The 14,476-nt window shown below is 40.6% G+C and overlaps 1 protein-coding gene across 4 annotated transcripts in view; it reads left to right on the top strand.

The window, feature by feature from the left end:
- Positions 1 to 13,394, top strand: part of GRAMD2B (GRAM domain containing 2B) — a 119,449-nt gene extending 106,055 nt beyond the window's left edge. For 2 of the 4 annotated variants that reach the window (XM_005209088.5, XM_005209090.5), the window contains exons 11-14: positions 521 to 611; positions 3,163 to 3,267; positions 8,710 to 8,803; positions 12,165 to 13,394. In XM_005209088.5, the coding sequence (XP_005209145.1) occupies positions 521 to 611; positions 3,163 to 3,267; positions 8,710 to 8,803; positions 12,165 to 12,206 (332 nt within the window). In that variant the 3' untranslated portion in view covers positions 12,207 to 13,394. The remainder of the gene's footprint in view (positions 1 to 520; positions 612 to 3,162; positions 3,268 to 8,709; positions 8,804 to 12,164) is intronic. The other 2 variants (XM_005209089.5, NM_001079579.1) reach the window with 2 other exon arrangements.
- The last annotated feature ends 1,082 nt before the right edge of the window (positions 13,395 to 14,476 follow it).

The following is a 14,476-nucleotide window of genomic DNA, read 5'->3' as shown; positions in this document are numbered from 1 at the left end:
CCTTTCCTGTTCCCTCTCCTCTCTTCCTGCTGTAGGTCTTTGCATATTAGTTCATTTATTCACTCAACAGACAGTACCCAGTTCTGTGCTTTACTGTAAGGGATGCAAAGATGAATAGCTTCTGTAGAGGACCTTTCATCATTCTGAATACATTGAGACTATGATTCAAAAATTACCCATAAAACTTAATTACTTAATTATTATTTACTGATTATTATCATAACTGGTCACCAGTTGTCCCGGTAGGAGATCAAGGCTGGGGTCTCTATTGTTCACCAGTCACTCACTATCCCAAGGCTTGGCACAGAGAAGGCTCTCAACAAAAATACTGAATGAAACATGTGGGAAGGAATTGTAACTACTGATTGAAATGAAAACTGGAAGGCTTCAGGTAGTATTTTCTCTGATTCCAATTGCCTGGAAATAATTCTGTCTCTCAAGTACTTCTTCCCTATAGGGATACTGCTGCATGAAGGAGATATGTTATCACTTTAAAACATGTATTTTGTTTTCCATTCAGCAGGTCAGTCAGAAACCACTGGAATCATACCCAGAGTAAAGTCTGAGAAATGTCCAACTCTCCACCATATTCTTATATTCTATGCAATTGTGTAAGTAAATGTATTTATTGTGAATGACTTAAGACTTGTATTTTACTGTTAATGACTTAAGAAAATGATTCATTTCACTAAAGGAAAAATCTCTTCACATTGTTAAGAGCCATGAATCTCTAATGTCTCTAATGTGACCCAGATCTTTCGGGGGGCAATTTTCATCTCCTACTTCAACATTTTTTTCTTAAACTTAGGTCATGTTTTCATATTCATCCCTTTTTATTTAAATAAATAGCGGAGAAGGGAAGAAAAAAGAGCAAAATATGCCAGATCCAGGACTTAAGTTCTGAGTAGATACTCTTAGTAGAGAAATTGTTGCCTGAAATATGATGCATCTTTGTTCTTGTTTATTTTTTCATCTATCCAATGTCCTCCGGTTAGAAACCAAAACAACTTTAAAATGTCATCCCCTTAAAATTGGACAGCTACAAGTAAATCAATGAAGTTAGAACACACCATCTCACCATACACAAAACTAAACTCAAAATAGCTTAAAGACTTAAACATAAGACATGACACCATAAAACTCCTAGAATAAAACATGGGCAAAACATCCTTAGCAATGTTTTCTTAGCTCAGTCTCCCAAGGCAATAGAAATAATAACAAAAATAAACAAATGGGACCTAGTCAAAATTTTACAAGCTTTTCCACAGCAAAGGAAACTGTAAACAAAATTAAAATCCACAGATTGGCAAAAGTATTTGCAAATGATGTGAACAAGAAGGGCTTAATTTCCAAAATACATAAACAGTTCATCCAACCCAACTACAACAAAAAAAACCACAACACAATTGGTAAATAGCAGAAGACCTAAATAGATAGTTCTCCAAAGAACAGCTGCATATGGCCGAGAGGCACATGAAAAGGTGTTCAGCACTGCTAATTATTAGAAAATTGCAATGCAAAACTACAGTGAGGTACCACCTCACAGCAGTCAGGATGGCCATTGTTAAAAAGCTCAGAAATGCTGGAGAGTGTGGAGAAAGGGAACCCTGCTACACTGTTGGTGGGAATGTAAACTGGTGCAACCACTGTGGAATACAGTATGGAGTTTCCTCAGAAAACTAAAAATAGAACTACCATGTGATCCGGCAATCCCATTCGTGGGCAAATCTCCAGACGAAACTATAATTCAAAAAGACACATGCACGCCGATGTTCTTAGCACTATTCATAGTAGCCAAGACATGGAAGCAACCTAAATGTCCATCAGCAGATGAATGTAAAAAGATATTGTGTATACACACACAATGGAATAATAGCCATAAAAAAGAATGAAATTTGCAGTAACATGGATGTAACTAGAGATTATATACTAAGTAAGTCAGAAAGACAAATATCATTTCGATATCATTTAAATGCAGAGTCTAAAATATGACACAAATCAACCTATCTGTGAAATAGAAACAGACTCATGGACACAGGGAGAAGGCGATGGCACCACACTCCAGTCCTCTTGCCTAGAAAATCCCATGGGCGGAGGAGCCTGGTGGGCTGCAGTCCATGGGGCCGCACAGGGTCAGACATGACTGAGCAACTTCACTTTCACTTTTCACTCTCATGCATTGGAGAAGGAAATGGCACCCCACTCCAGTGTTCTTGCCTGGAGAATCCCAGGGATGGTGGAGCCTGGTGGGCTGCTGTCTATGGGGGTCTTACAGAGTCGGACAAAACTGAACCGACTTAGCAGCAGCAGCAGCAGCATGAACACAGAGAACAGACTGGTAGTTTCTAAGAGAGAGAGGGTGGGGGGATAAAGTGGGAGGTTGGGGTTAGCAGATGCAAATTATATACAGTTATAAAATATAATTGTATAGGAGAAACAACAAAGTCCTACTGTATAGGACAGAGAACTATATTCAATATCCTATAATAAACCACAGGATAATACAAAAGAATGTTGAAAAAATGGAAAATATTTTAAAAGAATATCAAAAAATAGTATTAAAGACTGTTTCTAAAAATATAAATATATGTATAACAATCACTTTGCTGTACAGCAGTAATTAACACAACACTGTAAATCAACTAATCCCCTTCAATAAAAACTTAGGCATTGACTTTTTTTAAATCCCCCCTCAGCTTCCTCTCTGTAACCAGTTGTTCTTCTGAAAATAGCCTGACCCAGTTCGAAGCTGTTGCTCACAACCGAGGAGGATGTGCCCAGTTTGGTTTTCAGATAAAGCAGGGAATTTGTGAGTCACAAGACCTCAAGACCCAGACACTCCCTGGCCAGGACTTCCGACAGTACCTGGCGGGAGGAGGAGCCCCAGCTTGACAATCTACATTGGCTGGCTTTGAGTAAGACTCCTAAATGGCCATTATTTGTAAATTGAGGGACTAGAGAATTTAATATCTTAGTTCTAAAGTATGCTGCAAGCATCAGTCTGTTAAAAAAAAAAAATGACCTTTTTAAAGTCTCTGTAGTCAAGTTAGTTTGGGTAAATTCCTTGCCTCGAATGTATAGATTTTACATTTCTTGCTTTAGGAACATCAGTCAGGCCCTGGCCATTAACCAATTGATGATTTCTCTTTTATCTCTTTCCAGTGTCTGTGCACTGATCATCTCGACCTTCTACATGAGATACAGAATTAATACTCTGGAGGAGCAGCTGGGGTCACTAACCTCCATTGTGGACACCCATCAGACTGAGTAAGACAGTTCGCTCCAGTTCTGTCTTCTGCTTGCTTTTCACATTGGTATAATGTTTGACCTGAGCATGGCATCCTTCTGGCAAGCATTAATTGAGGATACATTCTGTGTGAGACATTTTGCTAAGTGTACATGTAGAAAATAAAGAGGTAGGTGGACCCTGGAGAAAAAAATGAATGACCTGACTCTGCATGTTTTTGACTTGCTATAGTGTTGCCAACAAGAAGGCAAGAAACAAGCCTAATTTTACATTATCTTGTTCTCTTATCCTAAGCTCCATTGTGACCTTGGCCCATTTATTAAAATATTCAAGTTTATCTTTGTAAAACGGCAGTGAGTCAAGTCATTCATATAAAAGAAGCAATTCAAGTAACTCAGCACATTTCATCATTTATAGCTCTTTATAGGAACTCATTATTTATAAAACTCTTGACCACTATAAAGATCCATGTGACCAGTAATTCACTGAATGTGTCTGTAAAGATTTTCTACCACAGTATTTTTAATAGGCCCCAACTAATTACCACCCTTATGGCAGAAAGTGAAGAGGAACTAAAAAGCCTCTTGATGAAAGTGAAAGTGGAGAGTGAAAAAGTTGGCTTAAAGCTCAACATTCAGAAAATGAAGATCATGGCATCCGGTCCCATCACTTCATGGGAAATAGATGGGGAAACAGTGGAAACAGTGTCAGACTTTATTTTTTTGGGTTCCAAAATCACTTCAGATGGTGAATGCAGCCATGAAATTAAAAGACGCTTACTCCTTGGAAGGAAAGTTATGTCCAACCTAGATAGCATATTGAAAAGCAGAGACATTACTTTGCCAACAAAGGTCCGTCTAGTCAAGGCTATGGTTTTTCCTGTGGTCATGTATGGATGTGAGAGTTGGACTGTGAAGAAGGCTGAGCACCGACGAATTGATGCTTCTGAACTGTGGTGTTGGAGAAGACTCTTGAGAGTCCCTTGGACTGCAAGGAGATCCAACCAGTCCATTCTAAAGGAGATCCGCCCTGGGATTTCTTTGGAAGGAATGATGCTAAAGCTGAAACTCCAGTACTTTGGCCACCTCATGCGAAGAGTTGACTCATTGGAAAAGACTCTGATGCTGGGAGGGATTGGGGGCAGGAGGAGAAGGGGATGACAGAGGATGAGATGGCTGGATGGCATCACTGACTCGATGGACATGAGTCCGACTGAACTCCGGGGGTTGGTGATGGACAGGGAGGCCTGGCGTGCTGTGATTCATGGGGTTGCAAAGTGTCGGACACGACTGAGCGACTGAACTGAACTGAATTAAATCTATTGACATAGCAGTCTTTCCTATAAACCCATTTACATGAGGATTTTGACACATTCCCTAAAAAGTAAAATAAAAGCATACTGCTAGCTAAAGTTTTAAAAGTAGAGATATTTCTTTATAGAGTATGTATCATGTGCTAGAGAAACTGTTGAAATAGATACTTTCACACACCAACAATGTTCTCTCATTATATCTTCACCATAACCCTGTAAGAAGTGAAGTGACGTCACTTAGTTTTGCCAGACTCTTTGCGACCCTGTGGACTATAGTTTACAAGGCTCCTCTGTCCATGGAATTTTCCAGGCAAGAGTACTGGAGTGGGTTGCCATTTCCTTCTCCAGGCGATCTTCCCGACCCAGGGATAGAACCCAGGTCTCCACATTGCAGGCAGACGCTTTACCGTCTGAGCCACCAGGGAAGCCCAAATCCAGTTTCTGATCCTGAGGGGTTGTGGTTCAGATATATGCTGGGAGAAATTTACTCTGTGAGGTCTGTAGTCTTGTTCCCTTAATCCCTGTGACAAACCCAGACATATCCATCTAGCTGAAAAAGTGCTTCTAAATAGTATTATCTGTGTGACGCCATGGACTATAGCCTACCAGGCTCCTCTGTCCATGGGATTTTTCAGGCAATAGTACTGGAGTGGATTGCCATTTCCTTCTCCAGGGAATCTTCCCAACCCAGAGATCGAACCCGGGTCTCCCACATTATAGACAGACGCTTTACCGTCTGAGCCACTAGGGAAGTAACCCTATAAGATAGGTGTTATTCCCTCCTTTACAGATGAGAAAACTGAGACTCAGAGAAATAGTTTGTAAAAAAAAAAAAAAAGAAATAACAGAATCAGGATTCAGGTCTATATGACCATAGAAACTTAGTCTACCAGTGGTTCCTTGCATGTAAGGAATAACTGAGAAGGGAGTCGGTATATTTTCATTGTGTATCAGAATCATCTGGACAGCTTATTAAAATAGACTGCAGGGCCCATTCTCCAAGCTTCTGGTGCTGGTCTGGGGTCTACACTTTAAGAACTATTATGCTATATCATTCTGGGGCCTTTCTTGACACTCGTAACAGTTACCTAAAAGTTTTGTTCTATGGCTTATGTGTATGCTGTCACACAGATTATTTTTGTACCATGAACATACATTTGAAGCAATAATAAGAAGTCTAATGAATGGTTTGGGACAGATTTATACCCTGCCCTTACTCTCTCCCATGTTGTTCAGAATGTTAATAATACACCTAGAGCTAGAAGGTGACTCTACATTACTGTAAACTATTAGTATTAGTTCACTATAAATGATATAAGTGATTTTATTAGGGAAATGTACCTCCTGTCCTGTTATCATTTAATTAACTTGGTGACAATGAGGGGGAAACTCTATTAATGAAAGTCAAATGGAATATTTATTCTACTATTTAGTCAACCCAAGAGGAGGTAACAGTCTGAAAAACAATCATTTAAAAGGAAACTCATAGAGGTCACATATGACATGAGGTCAGGGAACATCTATGATGGGAAAGTCTGTTAATAGAGTAATTTAACAGAGCCTGAATTTCCTCTGTATCTTACTTTATCCAGGGTCATCCATCCATGCTGCCCAGGTAGCTAAACCCACACTTGTAATCTGCTTTCATTGGTACAGAACCATTTTTTTTTAATATATACATTGTACTAGCTTTGTTAGTGGGTTCACAGCCTGTGGACTAACAGAATTTCATGTGGATAAATCAGTACCTTGAGTCTCATATCCCTCGTTTAGAAACCAAAAGATTTCACCAGGTACTTCCCTGGTGGTCCAGTGGCTAGCCCTCACACTCCAATGCAGGGGACCGGATTCAGTCCCTAGTCAAGGAACTAGATCCCACATGCTGCAACTAAGACCCAGTACAGCCAAATAAATAATACATATATTTTTTAAGATTTAAACTCAGTTTCCTTTCTGGGATATAAGACTTTGATACTATGGATCAAGGTTAAAGAAAAAACTGTTTCACCTCTGCTCAATGAAAAACATGTTTGCTTTCTTAACATTTAGATAATCATCAATAAGTTACCAAGTATCTATGGCTCAAAAATGGATCCTATGTAAAATAAATTAGACCAATTAGTGCCATCTAAAAACTTCACAGCTTATAACAAGCACATGAAAAGATGCTCAACATCACACATTATTAGAGAAGTGCAGATCAAAACTACAATGAGCTATCACCTCACACCAGTCAGAATGGCCATCACCAAAAAGTCTGCAAACAATAAATGCTGGAGAAGAGGGAACACTCTTTCACTGTTGGTGGGAATGTAAATTGATACAGCCCCTATGGAAGATGGAGAAGGCAATGGCACCCCACTCCAGTACTCTTGCCTGGAAAATCCCATGGACGGAGGAGCCTGGTAGGCTGCAGTCCATGGGGCTGCTAGGAGTTGGACACGACTGAGCGACTTCACTTTCACTTTTCACTTCCATGCATTGGAGAAGGAAATGGCAATCCACTCCAATGTTCTTGCCTGGAGAATCCCAGGGACAGGGGAGCCTGGTGGGCTGTCGTCTATGGGGTCGCACAGAGTTGGACACGACTGAAGCAACTTAGCAGTAGCAGCTAAGTTGTGACCCAGCAATCCCACTCCTAGGCATATACCCTGAGGAAACCAAAATTGAAAATGACACATGTATCCCATTGTTCATCGCAACACTGTTTACAACAGCTAGAACATGGAAGCAACCTAGATGTCCATGGACAGATGAATGGATAAAGAATTGTGGTACATAAACACAATGGAATATTACTCAGCCATAAAAAAGAACACATTTGAGTCAGTTCTAATGAGGTGGATGAACCTAGAGCCTGTTATACAGAGAAGTAAGTCAGAAAGAGAAAGATAAATATCATATTTTACACATATATATGGAATCTAGAAAAATGGTACTGAAAAATTTATTTACAGGGCAGCAATAGAGAAACAGACACAGAGAACAGACTGATGAACATGGGGAGAGGGGTGGAGAGGGTGAGATGTATGGAAAGACTAACGTGGAAACTTACATTACCATATGTAAATAGGTAGGCAACAGGAATTTGCTGTATGGCTCAGGAAACTCAAACAGGGGCTCTGTATCAACCTAGAGTGGATGGGGAGGGAGATGGGAGGGAGGAGGATATATGTGTACCTATGGCTGATTCATGCTGAGGTTTGACAAAAAACAAAATTCTGTAAAGCAACTATACTTAAATTAAAAAAAAAAAACTTTACAGCTAAAATTAAATTACAACCAAGAAACAGAGAAAATACAAACAATGGTGCTTGACCTTAACATGAAAATCTGATCAATGGTTTTTGAGCAGCTCTCCAGGAAAATGTATACATATCTCTAAATGTCCTACAGTTTTAGCTGGTATAGGACCCCAGTGGACCCCAGAGTAAGAACCCATGCCTTTAACACTCGAGTGGTAAATAGTGAATAATCAGTTATATTACTAGACAAGGGCAATTAACATTTATATGGCAGGTCTCAAGGAAGGAAATACAGAAGTCACATACATCAACAGAAATTTGATTCAAGACAGGCTCCTCTGTCCATGGAATTCTTCAGGCAAGGACACTGGAGTGGGTTGCCATTCCCGTCTCCAGGGGATCTTCCTGACCCAGGGATTGAACCTGGGTCTGTTGCATTGCAGGCAGATTCTTTACCGTTTGAACCACCAGGGAAGCTCAAACATGAAAGTTCTAGTGTAAATGATTGCTTCTCCCATAAACAGTACTAATATGACTGAGAAAAGCAATAGTCCTTAAAAATGCATGCCATCATGGACAGAGAGGAAGTATCAGCGGTTAATAAAAGGAGTCTAAGAAACCACATGCTTGAGAATAATTGATTCTTGTTTGGAAGCCGAGGTACAACCCAGCCACTTAGACAAAAATAGCTTAAGAGATTTCCAGCTGATCTTTGTAGAATTAGTCTCCTAAACATCTAGTCTGGAGTTGTAGATTACTGCAGGGCCTTTCTGATGTTAGCAGGTTAAATGCACACTGTCTTCTATTATAACCTAGTTTTCTGTTCAAATAAATTTAAAATGTGTTCATTCCACTTGTTTCTTTGCCATTCCTGCCCACAGTAATTTTTCTCTTGGTTCTTACAGACAGACAGCACCATCTGGCCTGGGGTCACAAGTACAGTTAAATGTGGAGGCCTTGTGCCAAGAGCTTACAGCTAACATAATGAGATTAGAAAAGGTGAGTGCTTTCTTTCCTGTGTTGGGGCAGTCACTATACTTACTGCCTCAGTCAATCAGTTCAGTCGCTCAGTCATGTCTGACGCTTTGCAACCCCATGGACAGCAGCATGCCAGGCTTCCCTGTCCATCACCAACTCCCAGAACTTACTCAAACTCATGTCCATTGAGTCAGTGATGCCATCCAACCATCTCATCCTCTGTCATCCCCTTCTCCTCTCACCCTCAATCTTTCCCAGCATCAGGGTCTTTTCAAATGAGTCAGCTCTTCATATCAGGTGGCCAAAGTATTGGAGTTTCAGCTTCAACATCAGTCCTTCCAATGAATATTCAGGACTGATTTCCTTTAGGATGGACTGGTTGGATCTCCTTGCAGTCCAAGGGATTCTCAAGAGTCTTCTCCAACACCACAGTTCAAAAGCATCAATTGTTCAGCGCTCAGCTTTCTTCACCATCCAACTCTCACATCCATACATGACCACTGGAAAAACCATAGCCTTAACTAGACGGACCTTTGTTGGCAAAGTAATGTCTCTGCTTTTTAATATGCTATCTAGATTGGTCTTACTGCTTGGTGACAGTTTTTATGCTAAGATTCCTATGAGCAATGTGTGCAACTTACGACTATTTATAACGTCAATCCATGCATTTTGACCCAGAATCCTCTTTTCTGCTTCTGCTTTGGGACACAGGTTTATGTTGGTACTATAGGCCCCCTACCACCGTAGGGCAGGGGTTACACACACATGGGTGTGCAACAAGCCATTGAAATGACTAAACCTCGCCAGGGGATTTTCCACAAAGAAATAGGTTTCAGCTCATTTTCCTTGTTATTAATAGTAGATTTTGTGGTTTTCCTCCTTGGTTAGAAATTATTCTCTTGTCCTAGGCCCCAAGGATAAGTGATATCTGACATGGGGATAAGGTCACTGAAGAGTGAGGCAAACAGGAGAAGATGGTGGGAGCCAGAAATATCCTGAAGTTAAACCTTGTTAACATTTCTTCTCTCTTCTTTCAGCATGTCTATTCCTTCCCATCTGATGCTTTGTTTTGATCCTTATCTCAGGAAAGGTTTAGTGAATTATTCAATTCTAATTGCTGCCACAAATGCTTGGTATTTGGTGGATTTCCATAATAGTACAGTTATGCTTACTTGGGAAGAAACATAAAACACAAATGAGTCAAATTAAGTTTGTCCTGTGATACCAAATGGTATCTAGCACTTAACCACTTAAGTATGGAGAGCAAAGGAGTCCACAGGTTTCTATTCTAAACCAAGGCATGACAGATAATTCCCACTGAATTACTGTATCAGTGGGCAGACTCAGACATTCTCTCTTTTCGATCCATAATCAAGCTAGAGAAGGTATGGAGTAGCAACCAGAACTGTTTTCCTTTCTAAAACATTAGTTGCTAGAATTGAAGATAATTAGACATGTTTAGAGCTTCCCTGATAGCTCAGTTGGTAAAGAATCTGCCTGCAATGCAGGAGACCCCAGTTCAATTCCTGGGTCGGGAAGATCTGCTGGAGAAGGGATAGGCTACCCACTCCAGTATTCTTGGGCTTCCCCTGTGGCTCAGCTGGTTGAGAATCTGCCTGCAATGCAGAAGACCTGGGTTTGATCCCTGGGTTGGGAAGATCCCCTGGACAAGGGAAAAGCTACCCACTCCAAATTCTGCCTGGAGAATTCCATGGACTATATCACAAAGAGTTGGACATGACTGAGTGACTTTCACTTTAGATATGTTTGACTTCCATGCTGACCTGGAGAATGGAGTGATAATTTTCTCTTTTGTTCATGCTGGCACTTGGTGATGTTCTTTGGACTGGGAAGCATGCAGAACCCAGCCACCCTCTTGTGCATTTCTTCCATTCTCCTGTGGATCCTGGCAGGGACAACACTTTCTGTAATGAGGGACAGGAAAGCAGGAGAGACAGCTGGCCACGTCTTGCGCAGAACCCAGCCACTCGGCTAGGGTGCCAACATAAACCTGTGTCCCAAAGCAGAAGCGGAAAGAGGGGATTTAGGGTCAAAATGAATGTGTTGACCTTATAAATAATCATAAGTTGCACTCATTGCTCATAGGAATCTTGGCATAAAAAGAGTCACCAGGGCACACCCATGTGCTTGTTACTCAGGCTGTACCCCCCAGCCCCGCCCTCCCCAGGCAGGCTGGTGATGACCTAGCAGTGCATGGCGGAGGTGGAGCAGCCATGGGGAGGTAGGAGCCACGTCTCGGCTGTTTCTACTCAACACCAGCAACTCTCTTTTATTCTCCCGCAGGGACTGGTCATGTCTCAGCCTCCTGATCTGCCTGCTTATATCTTACCCATTTCTGTTCATGGCATCACTGCCCTTTCAGTCATTCCTGTGGGAAATTGAAGAATATTTTAACTCCTTCCTCTTTTTTTTACTTGCACAAGACTTTGTTCACTAATTATCTTCAAATGTCTCCTCAGATTCTCTAATGTAGACACCATCTTAAGCCATTCTGGCCCCCTCCCACATCCTAGACCGAGTGTGAAGTCAGATCTCATGGTTTATATTTACATTTTCCTGATTAATACTGTGGTTGAACATCATTTCATATATTCTTCATATGGATTTCCTTTTGTAAACTGCCCGTTTATCTCCTTTGCATAGAAAACCTGCCTGTGTGTGTGAACGTGTGTGTGGTTAAGGTGAGCATACATGAAGTTCCTGGGACATACTTATTAGACCTCCTCCTCTCCATTTACTCTGTGGATACCAGTAGGACATCACAGAATATTCCTGCAAAAGAAGACTATGTTCTCTTTCCCTTGTTCCACAGAGTTCCCTATTCCCTTCACAGTCTTGATCCTTAAAAACACCCTGCTCTGGATTCTTTCAAATTCGTTTACCCACACATTTACCAAACCCATTTTCAATGCCCAACACTATCCTGTGGTCTTGAGATCCACAGCTAGGCAGTGTCCTGTGAAATTCTGTCTTCTGGGGAATGTTATATTGTGGTTTGTCCGATTCAGACCATCAGATGGGCTTTGTCAACGACAGTCTCCCATTGCCTCTGAGTGCACTTGGGTCACACCTGGTGTTGCCAAGGTTTTTGTTCTATTTCTCTTAGTCTCTACTGACATCGTCACCTTTGTGCCATTCTTTCATTTTTTGCCCTGTCTTTTTTCATTTTAAAGTGGACTGTCCAACAGTTTTGTGCCATGATAGTGCATTTATTTGCCTGATCTAAATTTAACCCATGTGTAGCTTTTAATTCAAGGTAGAAGAGATTAATCTCAAGCATTATATGAACCCCCGCAAATACGCCATTACTGTATACTCCACTCTATGGACTAACAGGAGCTTTTCTCTCTATTATTTCAAGATACAAAACAACTTACAAAAGCTGCTTGAGAATGGTGACTGAAGCTCGAGCCACGCAGTACCTCGTACTTCCCTTCAAGTAGGTGCTCCCAGGGTGTTCTGGTGGAGTGCTCCCTGCTGGCCAGAGGAGCTAGCGGGCGGGCAGCCTCGCTTGCCCTTGGAGGTCTCAGACTCAGGAAAGGGGGGAATGGGGAATAATTCTGGTTCCTGTGCAATAAAAGTTGACCTTGACTCTCTGAGGAAGTTTTCAGCGCTGGTGCCTGAAGAAAACACCCGTCTCTGGAGGTCTCAGAAGGGCCCGGCGGACACTTGGATGATTGTGGTTCGGCAGGTTATTGTGACTGTGTCAGCAAACATATTCCACTCCAGCCTTTTCAGTCCTACCCATCAGCCTTTTCTCTCATGTATCCACCCCCGCCTTAGCCAGCCTTCAACGGAAGGGATAAATCATGTGCCAACAAACTCGATACAGTCCCTTAAAGAATTTGCCATGACTTTCCAAAAGGGCAAAAAAAAAAAACTCTCATGGACAAACTTGCTTCAAACAAGTAGCATTTGAGTTTGGGGGTTTTTTCCCTTTCTGATGTTATGTTCTGGTTTAAGTTACGTGTGTATCTTAACGTCTCAGCTGCGTATTGGCAAGAAAATCAGGCAAAGCTGATTAAACGATCCCATTTTATGTTTTGTTTTGTTCCTCTCATTAATACTTAGTAGGATTAATTCTCACCCACCCCAAGTCAAGAATCTGTGAGACTTGAGACTAAAGTACTAAATATATACTGACTCTGAAACCAAAACTAATCTTTAAACCAAAAAATATAATAGTGATTTGATACTGGATGGAAGATACTGCATTTTTAAGATTGTAGGTGGACTGTGTTTGTTTTGAAACAGGATGTCTATAATTAATGGTGAAACCCATCAGCATGATGATAACATGCTTTACTCTTTTGCTGACTAAAATATATAACTGGTAGTTTGCTAACTTCTATTTACCATATGGATTGGCTGGTTTTTATTAATAATTATTTAGGTACCCTAAGATTTGTTAATATAAAAGATATTCTGTTTATCTATAATGCATTTTATAATCATTTCTATGAAATGTATTTTGTTTAATCAGATAAGCTAATAAGTGAATTGGTTACATCATTTGTATTTGTTAGCCTAGTGGACAGGACTTGTGCCTGGTGCGCCCCTGGCTTTTAATAAATACTCATTGGTTTAAATACCTTGCTAACACTGTCTTTTGTCAGTCTGTAAATTCTTGTAACTAAGACTTTTTAACTGCTTTTTAACTGCTTCTCATCCCTCTCTACTACTTCCAAATCACCCATTCTTTTTTCCTCCCTAGTATTCACTTGCAAAAAAATTGATTTAAGTTCTTATGTTACAACAATACAGGGGAAAGAAATGAGCTTTGTTATCAGAACATCAATGCATGATTCCTGGATCCACATTTTCGAATATGTGACTATAAGCAAGATATTTGGTTATTTTGCCCCATTTTGATGAGGATAAAAGTACCACGGGAAAGTGTCCTTGTGAGAATTAAACGTGATAATCTTTCTGAAGCTGATGGCCTCGTGGGGCAAGAAATATACTCTTTTAATAGGAACCGTATTCATTTTTTCTTAAAATGTTTGCATATCTGACAGTCCGGTGTTATCAAAGTTCTACGTCAGTGTTTTATAGTTAAAACCATGAAAGATTCAAGAGTGTCAGCCACCTCTGGAGAGAAATTTTGCAACTGTCTGAGGAGCCTTTATTTCACTAAATTAGTAAGGCTATCCAGGAATTTATCCCAAAGCAATAAGAGATTTCCTCAAAGATTTACATACAAAAATATACTTTGAAGCCTTAAGGGCAGAACATTAGTGACATGTACTGAATAGTAGCAGAGCACTTAAATTATGTCACTGTGTAGAATGGCACTGTCAAAATTTGGCATAGAAAATAGCATTAAAAAGGTAAGCATCATGGAGATAATGTGGAGATAAGAGAACTCTCCTACACTGTTGGTGGGAATGAAGATTGGTGCAGTCACTATGGAAAACAGTATGGAGATTCCTCAAAACACTAGAGCTACCATATGATCCAGAAATCTGACTCCTGGGCATATATCCAGACAAAACTCTAATCCAAAAAGATACATGCACCCCTATGTTCGTAGCAGCACCACTCACAATAGCCAAGACATGGAAACAACCTAAACATCCATCTACAGATGAATAGATAAAGATGTGGTCCATATATACAACGGACTACGGCTCAGCCACAAAAAATGATGCTATTTGTACAACATGGATGCAA

The sequence above is a fragment of the Bos taurus genome, chromosome 7 (genome assembly GCF_002263795.3).
Source record: "Bos taurus isolate L1 Dominette 01449 registration number 42190680 breed Hereford chromosome 7, ARS-UCD2.0, whole genome shotgun sequence".
Taxonomy (NCBI): Eukaryota; Metazoa; Chordata; class Mammalia; order Artiodactyla; family Bovidae; genus Bos; species Bos taurus.
Note: the sequence above shows the minus strand (reverse complement) of the source record. Positions and strands in the feature narration are given on the sequence as shown.